This window comes from Tupaia chinensis, unplaced genomic scaffold (genome assembly GCF_000334495.1).
Source record: "Tupaia chinensis unplaced genomic scaffold, TupChi_1.0 Scaffold000101_1, whole genome shotgun sequence".
NCBI lineage: Eukaryota > Metazoa > Chordata > Mammalia > Scandentia > Tupaiidae > Tupaia > Tupaia belangeri.
The window spans coordinates 8,131,859-8,145,037 of NW_006159565.1; the positions used below are offsets into that span (position 1 = coordinate 8,131,859).

The 13,179-nt window shown below is 36.9% G+C and overlaps 1 protein-coding gene across 2 annotated transcripts in view; it reads left to right on the plus strand.

The window, feature by feature from the left end:
* ESF1 (ESF1 nucleolar pre-rRNA processing protein) overlaps nucleotides 1-13,179 on the plus strand; it is an 86,513-nt gene that overhangs the window by 4,992 nt on the left and 68,342 nt on the right. For both annotated transcript variants that reach the window (XM_006143656.3, XM_014585986.2), the window contains exons 3-5: nucleotides 7,421-7,803; nucleotides 8,326-8,439; nucleotides 12,169-12,269. In XM_006143656.3, coding sequence (XP_006143718.1) covers nucleotides 7,421-7,803; nucleotides 8,326-8,439; nucleotides 12,169-12,269 — 598 coding nt within the window. The remainder of the gene's footprint in view (nucleotides 1-7,420; nucleotides 7,804-8,325; nucleotides 8,440-12,168; nucleotides 12,270-13,179) is intronic.

Here is a 13,179-nt window from a genome sequence, read left to right on the forward strand (position 1 = left end):
TACGCTAACTGCTGGTTCCCGAGATAATCACATGTTAAGAATAAGTGTCTAGGACCAGCGTTCAAACATCTGAATTTTAGAAGGACACATATACTCTAACCATAGCAGGGATGATCCTGGATATGTTTCCTATGAGCACATGGCCCCGATAGCCAAAACCTCTTAAAAAAAAAAATCTCTCTTAAAAAAAAAAAAGAAGAGGTATCTGATAAACATAAGTAGAGATGGGTCTTCCTTCATTAATTCATTCTCATTTCACCAGTTAGAAGCTAATATGTGACACATAAAACAGGAATAAAGTATGGTTCCTCTTTAATGGCTATTTGTAGTAGTATGATACATTTGTGCAAATTAGAAAAAGTCACTCCTTCCAGACAGCTGTCAGTGCTCAGTTTGGTGTAAAGATAGTACATTTGAGTAAATCAATAGATTATTTCCCCTGAGCAGGCACAGCTGCCCTGTAGGGTGCAAGTAATCAGAAAAATCTAGAAGCTCATGTACTATGTTGATTGGGGTTTGGAAAAAATTAAGTTTAGGACCAGAGTGTTCTACATGGGGAGAACTTGTTTAATTTATCAGAGGGCATATGTACTCGACAGGGAGAAAGATGGGGTGAAAGCACCCATCCAATGGAGCATGGCCAAACCTCATTCACTTCTTCATTTTTTTATTCTGTCATGATTTGGGGTATGTATGCATATACACCCAGCATGCTCTTCAAGCTGCTGGGCCTCAGGATTTTTGAACAGTATACATTATCTAACCAGATTCATTATTTATTTGAGATAATCACATGCATTTTTTGTTTTGTTTTGTTTTGTTTTATAGAGGTTTTTGCTATAGGGCACGTGCGCTTGCCAGACAGAGAGAGACATAGAGACAGAAGGCGAGAAATCACCCCCCAGGGGGGATGGTCACGCCACAATCCCTTCTCCTCTCGGGATCTTGGGCACGCACGCATATGCACCCGGTGTGAGTTTTAAGCCACTGGGTCCGGGACGCGAACCACGGTCAACTACGTGGGAGTCCAGCGACATAGCCGTTACGCTACCTGCTGGTTCCCCAGCCCAAAATTTTTTGAATAAAGATGTGATTGGGCATATTAGAAGAGATTTTTAGTTTCATTTGATTAGATAAGGCCCTTAGACAATAAGGTCTTCAGTTAGTGAATGGGTAGTAGAACTAGAAATAGTTGTTTGGAACTAGGTAAGAAATATCTGGCTCTTTTTGTTTGTGTTTACATGTTTACTAAACTTAGTAAAATTTTGTATCATCTCTGGCAGCAGGAAATTTTGAGTGATGTTGCTGATAGCTGTAACTGAACATTGGTGTTCGTTCAGATGAGGCAGACAATGGCCGACTCATTACAAGACTGAAGGAGAGGAGGCATCTGAAAAATACAGAGAGGTCTTGACAGGCAGAGATCACACTGTAAGATAGGAAGTATCAGACAGTGGACAGAATTCTAGGTAGCAGGAACCAGGAGGTCAAGAGTGGAATTCCATTCCATTTGTAGTCGAACCAGGATAGAGAGAAGGAATAGGAACCTGGTTATTGAAATTAGAGAATAAGATTGGACTGGGATCAGCAGCAAGGTTGATTTCATGCTGAATTTGGGAGGTAAGTGAGTCTTTAAATACCACTTGATTTGGGGCATTGGATTAATATAATCCTTTGGATTGATTTTACAGATTCTTTTTCCATATCTTTTCTTATTTCATTATTTTCAATAATCTCACAGAATGAGACTATATCAGGAAACAAGCCAGATAGAGCTGGGGTTGCAGCTCAAGTCTTCTGAATCTTTCTGCCACATTATCTTGCTTGCAGAGAATTGTCAGTTCCATAGTCTAGAGAAGAAATTGTTTATAAATAGATATTAAGTGACTCTGTATCTTTTCCTCATCATTCATTCATCAGCTACCATTCCAGTAACTACCATATGAAAGTGACTTTTTAAGTGCTGTAAGGTAAAGGTGATGTGAGGAACTGTAATGTGATTATTATGTATCATCATAAAATGTTCCTGCACTTATACTCCAAAAAGTTTAATAATTGAACATATGTGCCAGAATGTGCATTACAATATTTTATTATTAAAATTAGACAATAAGTAAGTCATTAAGGACTTTATTAAAAAAGTTGTCAAAACATGTCTCTGAGATACAGTTTTTTAGTTTTTGATGTTTATTTCTTCCATCAGGGACAGAGAAGCATTCTTAACAAGGTCTTCATGCCAACAGTCTCAACAAACCAGCAACATAGGCACACATGCCTGTGCCTGTCATGCACAAGGGGCGTCAGGACACAAGCTTGGGCTTCTCTTCCCCCCATAATTACGTTGGTTCAGCATCACATAGCATTGTGTTACTGCTGTGCCATTGCTCCAGGCCCTGCTGTATGAAGTTTTAAAATAGATTACAAAAAATAGCATAAACAGTATGAGTAGCTGCTTAAAAAAAATATAGTGGTTAAATCAAAGAAAATAAATTTAGGGGATTATATACCAAAAGAGCCATTCAGTTATATTTTTTCCCCTTCCCATAGAGACAGAGAGGAAGAGGATAAAGCACCTCTCATGGGGCATGGTCATACTGCAATCCCTTCTCCATCCTTCCCTCTTCAGGATTTTGGGCGCACACATGCACATCCTGGCTTGTTTCTCACACCCTGGGTCCAGGACTCAAACTTCACTGTTAGCCATGTAGGATCCAGCTGCGTTAACCATGAGGCCATGGAGCTGGCCCATCCAGTTATCTTTGAATGTGAAATTACTAGTTATCTTTATTAAACTATACACACACACACACACACACAGACACACGTACATATGCATGCATATACATACACTTTTTTTTTTTGCAATGATCTTTCATTATGTTTATGTTGGGGGAGATGGTATAACTTCTTTTCTTAAGAGAAAGAATATTGCTGTAGGGCACGTGTGTGCTTGCCAGAGAGACAAAAAAAAAAAATCAAGAAATCACTCCTCAGGGGGGATAGCTGCACCGCAGTCCCTTCTCTATTTGCCTCTCAGGATTTGGGACATGCACGCACACGAACCCGGCATGAGTTTCAAGCTGCCAGATCTGGGACTCGACCCATGATCATCCATGTGGGAGTCTAGCGATGTAAACATTATGCCATCTGCTGGTCCTGATGGTATAACTTTTATTGTTTTTTTAGGTAGCTAGATAAGTAGAGTTTTTAATCATTTCTAGAGCAGTACCATCTAGGAAAAGGTAGTTACTTATTTTTAAAATCCTACATTATCTGGGTCCAGCAGGTGACAGGATGATTAGGGCGTTGGAATTCCCACATGACTGACCACAGTTCAAGTCCTGGACCTGATGATTTGCTTTCTCACTCTCCCTCTCTCTCTCCCTTTCTGTCTTTCTCTGGCAAAACTCACATGAAAAATAATAATGATAATAAATAAATAAATATTTTTAAAAATCCTACATTATCTAGTATAGGCTTTGTATAGGCATTGTGGATTTTTTTTTTTTTTTTTGGAGAGGTTTTTGCTATAGGGCACGTGCGCTTGCCACACAAACAGAGACATAGAGACAGAAAGCAAGAAATCACCCCCCAGTGGGGATGGTCACGCCGCAATCCCTTCTCCTCTTGGGATCTTGGGCACGCACACACATGTACCCGGTGTGAGTTTTAAGCCACCGGGTCCAGGATGCAAACCGCGGTTGACTACATAGGAGTCCAGCAACATAGCCATTACGCTAACTGCTGGTTCCCGGCATTGTGGATTCTGAGCAGATGTTTAGTCAATGGACAAATACTCTGAAAATATTTCTTTTACTGTCAAAACAATTTAAATAATAGATATTTTTAAGGCTCTCATACATCAATTTATTATCATATAACTCAAAATGTGGCATTTACAACCTTGTCATGTGAAATTTTAGATGATGATCAAGCTTTTATGTTATAATTACATATTATTTCAACTTCTTAAAGATGTAATGACCATATCACTTCTGTTTCTGTGTCTTCAGGGGTATTGTATAGAACAAAACTCATTTTAAAAAAAATTCAATTTAATGAAAAATACCAGTGTCATGCAGAAATCATGAAAGTAGTATGAGAATGAGTAAGATAGAACTAAATCTGCAAGTTGTTATTTCTGAGCATGTTGCCTAAAAGTGAATTCTGCTCCTTACCCCATAATACCTTTTTTTATTGTTATTTCTTTGATCCTCTATCCGTACAACTTTTGATAATGCCTTCTTTTGGCTTCTTCAACATCTTCTAGCTAGTTTCTTCCATGAGAGAGAAAAAAGCATCCCCAACAGGTTCTTTATGCTAAGATCCACCCTTAGTCTCAGCCAGTCAGGATCATAGGCATGACACACACCCAGCTTGCAAAGGGGCCTCCTCCCTTGCCCCCTTAATATGGGTCCTATATAACAGAGCATTACTCCTCACTTTTTTCTGTTACTAAAGTAAAAACCCATTTTCTGCATTCCCTTTCATTCAGTTAGTCTCAGGTCACATGATATCTCTGTAAATCCTTCCTTAATAGATGCCTCTTTGTTGACAAATTTAGGTATTTCTCTCTGTGTGGTGCATTAGAACATAGATTCATAAATCAATCAACAATTTCTTCTTGTTTATGAAACCGTAAGATGCATAGGATCATTGGAAATTCTCTCTCTCAGGACCAGCAGTACTGTAGTGGTAATGTCGCTGGACTCTACAATCAATGGCAGTTTGAGTCCTGGACCCAGCAGCTTAAAATTCATGCTGGGTGCATGTGCGTGTGTGCCCCAAATCCTGAGAGAATGGAGGAGAAGGGATTGTGGTGTGGCCATCCCCCTGGACAGTGATTTCTTGATTTCTGTCTCTGATCAGCGCATACACCTGATGACAAAAATTTCTCTCCACAAAAAAAAAAAAAATTTCTCTCTAGCTCAATGCTTTTTCTAAAAATTAAAAAAAAAAAATTGCTTCAAGGTTCACATGCACACCAGAGAGAGAGACAGAGAAAGTGAGAAAGCATCCCCACGGGAGATAACCTGCTACAGTCCCTTCTTCATTCTCATGAGATTTTGGGCACACACGCACATTTACCCAGTGTGCGTTTCAAGCCAGTGGCTCTAGAACCCAAACCACTGTACTCAGCCATGGGGGACCCAGCAGCCTTAACCACCATACCTACTAGCTGAACCTACCTCAGTGTTTTGTACAATACGTAATAGATAATAAATATGTGGTCAATAAATGATTCTTATAAGAATATAGGCCTAAGAAAAAGTAAGTACCAATTTAATTCCTGGCCTTAAACTTTTAGATTTGCTTTCAATTCTCCAACCTTAGAGTCTAAATAAGAAAAAGACAAAAACTCCCATCTTAAAGATAGTAAATATCATTGCTTTAGAAGTGTGAAGTGAGCCCTATCATAGTTGTGAGGGCTAAAAAAAAACTAACAAAAACTGTCTTTCACTTCTTGGTATACTGCAAACCATAGCAGTTAGTTATGGACTTCAAGATTTAGCAGAAAATAATTATTTTGCTCTTTACAGGTGATGTCATCAAAATCACTGCTTCTGTTTTCAGTGACACATGAATGAGTCTTAAGTTATATCTCCATCTCATACTTCTCTGAACTGTAGACTGTTATAGCCAGTGTCATTATTTTCCCTTACATCACTCAAAAGCACTTCAAATTTAACATATCCCAAACTGAACTCATCTTTCCCCTACTTCAAGTAAACTATTGGGTTATCAGAAAAGTCATGGCGTATTTTTGCATAGAAAAACACTTTTCTGACAACCCAAAATAACTATTTTGCATTGTTTTCTGTTTACCTATCTATCTAGCCAGCTAGCTAGCTCTGCAAGCTAAGAAGCTAGGACTCATCTTTGATACATCTAAAACTGTAGTTTCCCATATCAAATATCCCTGTTACTGATTACCAGTGATTTTACCTCCTGACTCTGAAAATCTCTATGCTTATAACATAGTGCTACCTTTTTATCTTGCCTGAAGTGTTATGCTACCTTTCTGATTGCTCTATTCACATCTACTGATTACTTCCTTCAGGTTTCTACATTACAGTCAAGGTGGTCTCCCCATGTCAATCTGATGTTACCCGCCTTTCCGTAACATACCAGTTGGTTCCCGTTTATAATGAAGTCCAACCTCTCTACATAGTTTTTGGCTAGTATGGCATCTGCCTAACTCAGCCATTTGTTACTTGATTCCTTGCAATCTACTATCCAGACATGTTCGTTGGTGTTTTTCTGTCTGTAGAGCTTTCTTTTATTTTAAATTATTTTATTTATTATTATTTTAATTTGATACAGGACATATGCACACATCAGACAGAGAGAGAGAAAGTAAGAAAGCAAGCCACCAGGTCTGGGACTGAAACCACAGTTGACCAGTGCTTTAACCACCATGTCACCTGCTGGCCCCGAGATCTTTCTTTTTTAAATCACCAAAGGCCAGTACACTTGTAGTGAGAGAGGAAGAGGGCACTCAGTAAAACACCCCCCTAATTGGTTTAGGTCATACCACAACCCTTTTTCCTTCATTTCTTCATCTTTAAATGATTTTAGGTGTGCCCAACATGTTTTCGGGCCTCCAGGACTGGGATTTAAACTGTGGTTGGCTGTGTGGGACCTGAATATCTACGCATAGCATTTAACCACTGTGCTGTGGGACTGGTCCTTTTCAACAAATCTTTACAGAGGCCTTCCTTCCTATTTAAGGAAAAAAAGATCCTTCACTTGTCAGTTTAACTTTGACTACTTAAGTCCTCTTCATCTTTCAAGAAACAAACAGCTCAGTTGTCAATCATGTGGAGACCTCCATTTTATGCTCTTAGAGAGCATGATACAATATTTCTTCTTAGAACTTAATCCTAGTTTTAATTTTGTATATTTATTTGTATATTGCTTTGATTGATTTTAATTGTTATCCATCCTTCTATCCTCTTCACTCAAGCAGAAATTCATTGAGGGCATTAATTGCTTCTCTTTGGGAAACTGTTGTAAATTGAGCACATAGCAGGCACGCCATAAAAATGAGTGAATTGAATCTACTTATATGATCTAGGTATGTGTTAAGATTTCTGTTAAATAATTTAGTTCAGCATGAGTCTTAGTGGGGCCAACGGGTGGTGTGGTAGTTAAAGCTCTGGGTTCCCACATGGCCGATAGCATTTCAAGTCCTGGAACTGACAGCTTATTTTCTCACTTTCCCCCTCTTTCTGTCTTTCTCTGGTCAAATTAAATAATAATAAATAAAATTAAACAATTGTAAAAAAAAAAAAGAATTTTACTGAATTTATTTTATTTAATATGTTTTATAGAGTTTTTAAAATTAGTTTTAAGATAATTTGTATTCATTTTAATTCAGTGTGTATTTTCTTATTTCTTCCTTCTTTACATTTTATAGTGGTTCCACCCATGATAGCAAGAGGCAGTGATTATAAAAACTCAATAGATGGTAAAACGTATGATGATGCTGTGGAGGATGATTCAGAAAGTGCTAGTGAAATAGGAAGCGATGAGGAATCTGAAGATGAAATTACCAGTGTTGGTAGCACATCAGCTGATGATGGAAGTGAAGATGATGAAGATGAGGAGAAAGGTGATGAAGATAGTGAGGATATTGAGGAGGAAGATGAAAGTGACAGTGGTCCTGATCTTGCAAGGGGTAAAGGAAATGTGGAAACCAGTTCTGAAGATGAAGATGATATGACAGATTTATTGCCAGAAGAATCTGGTTTTGAACATGCTTGGAGAGAATTAGATAAAGATGCTCCTCGGGCTGATGAGGTAACCTTTTAAAAAGTGAGATTGTGAAGAACACAGTACAACTAGCTTTTGTGTATGTTAGGATTGATGTCATTAATTTTAAGTGAAGAGAACTTTATTCTTAAATATAAAAATTTCTTGATATGGACTATATGAGGAAACTTCAAAAAGTTTGTGGAGAATGGGATTAAAGTATATTTCAATGCAATAATTTTGAAATATATGCATAGTTTTTTCATAGTACATATTTACCATGATATTCTTTTTTTTTTCTAATGTATATTTTCTCTGGCATAAAGAAAAAAAATAAAAGCAGCTCATGGTCATGTTCTGACTCAAGAATTAAGAACTAAGAGAAAGTGCTTATCTGTCATAGTTTTACTGGTTTTTGACTCATTTGAAATCCTTTTATGTATATTGAAACCAATTAGATAAATATCAGTAATAGAACTTAGGAAAGAAGGCACTGCATTTTTGGAATCTTTACTTTTCAAGCTTTAAGAATGATATAGATTATGTAATATTTAATTCATCATTTTTCAGATTACTCATCGATTGGCAGTTTGCAACATGGACTGGGACAGGTTAAAGGCAAAGGATTTGCTGGCTCTGTTCAATTCATTTAAACCTAAAGGAGGTGTTGTATTTTCTGTAAAGGTGAGAATTGATTTCATTCTGAATTAAATATTTCTAAGCATTTTAAGTTAAATCTTTTTTTTGTTTTGAGAGGTTTTTGCTATAGGGCGCGTACGCTCACCAGACAGACAGAGAGAGACAGAGAGACAAAAAGTGAGAAATCACCCCCCAGGGGGGATGGTCACGCCACAATCCCTTCTCTTCCATTCTCCTCTCGGGATCTTGTGTGTACACACATGCGCCCGGCGTGAGTTTTAAGCCACGGGGTCCGGGACGCAAACCGCGGTCGACTACATAGGAGTCCAGCGACATAGCCATTATGCTAACTGCTGGTCCCTAAGTTAAATCTTTTTTAGAAAAAAAAAGTATAGTTTTTTTCCTGCTTTTTTAGGTTTTTGCTATACGGCACTTGCACTCACCTGAGAGAGACAGAGAAAGTGAGAAGTTACCTCCCAGGGAGGATGGCCCCACTACAATCCCTTCTCCTCCACTTTGGCAATTTATTTATTTACTTATATACATGCACCAATGTGTGTGTGTGTCTGTGTGTGTGTGTGTGTGTGTGTGTGTGTGTATACACATATATAAAAAAGGTTTATTTTATTTATTCATACTTTGTTTGCTGTAGGGCTTATGTGTTTGCCAGAGAGAGATAGGGATGGGCGAGGGAAACTGAGAAACCACCCCAGGAGGATCTGGCTATGTTGCAGTCTTCCACCACTCTCTCTACTCTCCCTTCAGAATGCATCACATGCACCTGATGTGTCTTTCAAGTCACTGTTTTAGGACTCAAACCATGAAGTCAACCATGGGGGTTCCATCCCTTATGCCACCCCCTAACCCCATCCTGGTAATTTTTTTCTTAGTTATTTAGTTTTTGGTAATTATTTTTTTTAATCTTAAAAGAATTATTTACTGGGGGTTGGCAAGTGGCATGGTGGTTAAGGCCACTGGACTCCCACATGGCTGACCACAGTTCAAATCCTGGACCTGGCAGCTTGCTTTCTCTCTCTCTCTCTTTCTGTCCCTCTCTAGTCAAATTAAAATAAATAAATAAAGCTAAATAAAATAATTCTTTAAAAAAGAAAAGAATTATTTATTTAATTCCATTTGTTGTTGTTATTATTTTTAATTTTACCAGAGAGAGAGAGAAAGGGTAAGCGAGAAAGTAAACCACCAGGTCTGAGACTCGAACCATAGTTGACCATGTGGGAGTTGAGTGCCTTCCCCACCACATCACCTGCCAGCCCCTCACTCTATAATTTAAATTTTTTTTGATTAAATTAAACAAATTGGAGGCCAGTAGATGGCACAGTAGTTATGGTGCCAGAGTCTAACATGGACGACCATGGTTTGCGTCCCGACCTGGCGATTTGAAATTCAGGTGCATGTGCATGTGTGCCCAGAGTCCCAGGAGGACAATAGAGAAGGGTTTGTGGTATGACTATCCCCCCAGGGGATGATTTCTCACTTTCTTAATCTGTCTATCTCTCTGGAGCGCACACACCCTGTGGCAAAACCTTAAAATAAATAAATTACATTTCTTATTAATAGCATTAACCAAATAAGAAAAATATCCTAATTACCTAAGTGACAAAACTATGTAGGATCCTTAGTAATTCTTTTATGTAAACACACATCACCTATAGTGTTGATAAATTTGAAAAACCTACATAAATGTAGTTCTTGATAAATTTGAAAAACCTACATAAATTTTAAGACACTGTATTTTCAGCCAGGATGATTCAAAATCTAAGAATTGTATTATGACAGACCTGGGTTAAAATCTTGATTCTCTTACATGCTATGTGATCTTGAATACTTTATTAAATACTCAAATATCTTCTTATTTGACAAATGGATGTAACAGTAGTATTTCCAATAGTGGTTATAAAGATTGAGAGAAAAGGAGCTCACACTAACTATTTATTAGGTTGTTGGGAAAGTCATGACATATTTTTCTGTCCAAAAATGTGTTATGATTTTCCCAGTGACCCAATAGTACAGTGCTTAAAAAGCTCTAAGTTATTCTGTTTAGATATTTACAGATATCAGTTCTGCAGTTTTAGTGTAGTTTCTATCAGAATCCCAGTTCAAGTGAAAGTTAAAAAGTTAAAATCATTTAACAGCATAAACAAGAGTGCTAGTAAATTTTTGAGAAACGATGCCAATATAAAAATGACTCACCATGCCAGTTTCAATATCTAAACATTTTATTATGCTACAAGAGTTAATAGGTTTGGGTACAAATTGATAGAACAAAACAGGAAATCAGAAAAAGTTTGTTAAACTTTGTGTTTCAGGAAATAGGTAGTAGGAATTTCTAAACTTAGAAAGGAGAGAAAAAATAGGGCATCTATAGATGTAAATACATACACAGAGACTTCAAAAATTTCATGGAAAAATGGTGTTAACATACAAGTTTATTTTAATGTAAAAATTTTTTGAGTTCAATGTACTATTTTTTCTAATACTTATTTTCCAAGAACTTTTTGAAGACCTCCTTATGTATCTTTAAACTTCTATATCAAACCTAATAAGTCCAATTTATATTAGTAAGAAAAACTTGATTCACTTGTTGATAAATTGCATTTTCTGACTACTCAAGTAAGCATATACTACTTGATAAGTGTATATTAAGTCCAGTATTATCATAACAATGTAAATTAATGCAGTTATATTTTGACTCTCAAAATAGCCAAGATAAAATTCCCAAATCCCAATGTGAGTGAATCATTTTTCTTATACTAAGACTATGTTGCTCTATGTGATAAAATTATCAACAGTTCCATTCTTCATTAAAAGAATTTCTTTAAAAAACAGTATTGGATAGGTGGTATAATGTAGAGATTAGTCGGTTATTACAAAATTGGTTTTGTTCATTATTTTCATGTTTTATGTATTTCTTTAATCATTTGTGTGTATTTCTTCTAAGTTGTTTAATACAGCCTTTTTTTTTTTTTTTAAGTTTACATATTTTGTTCTTAAGAATTAGGAAGGGCACCTTCAGCATGGTCTTCCCTCCAGCTCTGCATCCAGTCAGTACCATAGACACCTGGTGTACCTGGTATATTTAAATAATTTCGAGGTCTGAGCTTGGGCATTCCTTGTGGCTCCAGTATCACACAGTGTCGCCTTACCACCTATATCACCGTGGCAAGGCCTTTTTTTGCTTTCCTTAATTTTTCCCTTGGATTCCAGAACCATCTTATCCCAAGTGGTGTGTGGGGGAGATACTTGTTCCCAAGACTCACATGTATTACTCTTCAGCCAAAATAGCCTACTTGAAGGAAGTTCCTCAGGTGCTTTAGCTTTTTACTAGTGGTTTGGAAGTGAGTCATTCTTCTTGTTTTCATTGAGTCAGTTTGTGACTCTGAGTACCTGATCTTTTATTTATTTATTTATTTATTTATTTTTGTAGAGATTTTCACTATACGGCACATGTGCTCGCCAGACAGACAGAGAGAGACATAGAGACAGAAAGTGAGAAATCACCCCCCAGGGGGGATGGTCACGCCACAATCCCTTCTCCTCCATTCTCCTCTCGGGATCTTGGGCACGCACACACACGCGCCCGGCGTGAGTTTTAAGCCACCGGGTCCGGGTCGCGAACTGCGGTCAACTACATGGGAGTCTAGTGACATAGCCATTATGCTAACTGCTGGTTCCCATGAGTACGTGATCTTGATAGATCTGGAGATTTTATGAAAAGGAATGCATAATTATATTGATCTTATTTTTTGTGTTTAGATATATCCTTCGGAGTTTGGAAAGGAGAGAATGAAGGAAGAGCAAGTTCAAGGACCAGTAGAGTTATTAAGTATTCCTGAAGATGCTCCTGAGAAGGACTGGTATTGAATAACTATAGAACATGAGCTAAACTTTATAAGTTCATATCATTAATTCAGAATGCAGGTCACCTTAATAGTTAGGATTAAATCTTAACAGTTGTGTCATTCATGATCAGAACATTGCAAAAGAGTTAAAAGTGACACCCTATTCTAACACTGTTTTGTGTATATGTTTATATATTCATGGAAATAATTATTGCAATTTTGAAAAACATTTTGTTAAACTGATTTAGACTTCTCCCAGCTTCATGCCTCTGAATTAGCAAGTTTTACTTTTTTCTGAGATGTTACTTTCCATATAAGTGGCATTGAAACTTGAAGATTAAATGGAAAACTAAAACAATGATAAAAAGTACTTTATCATGATACAGTAGAGAAAAAAAATTAGGTAGTTTTATAGCCACTAGATGGAGCTACATGTTCATTTAATGAAAATTGTTAAATAGATTTAGTGGCAGGAAAGAGCAGATGAAGACTATCAAAGAATGTGCTGTTAAGTGAAATTAAACTGATAACCATTCAGATTTGACAACAAATGAATCTGGAGCTTTGCTCCATTTGCAAGATCAGGGATTTCTTCATAATTAGAGCTAATGCTTTCTTAGCATGTTTTATAATACAGTGATCCTGCCTAGCAGTTTTACGTGAAAAGGCTATACATGGTAACAAAACAATGAAAAACCAAACTAACTATTCTAAGAAAGAAAATTATAGATAAACACATGAAATTCTTACCCTCTCCTTTTTTGGATACCTAATTTTAGTCCATATACCTAAAATCTTACCTTGTCAGAGTAATAAATTGAGCTTAAATGCTTATTGTTCATAAGGACAAAGTCATGAATAGATGGCATAGAATGAAGGCTAATTTGTAGTTTATTTTTCTTGAGACAATTGCGTTTATTGTTTT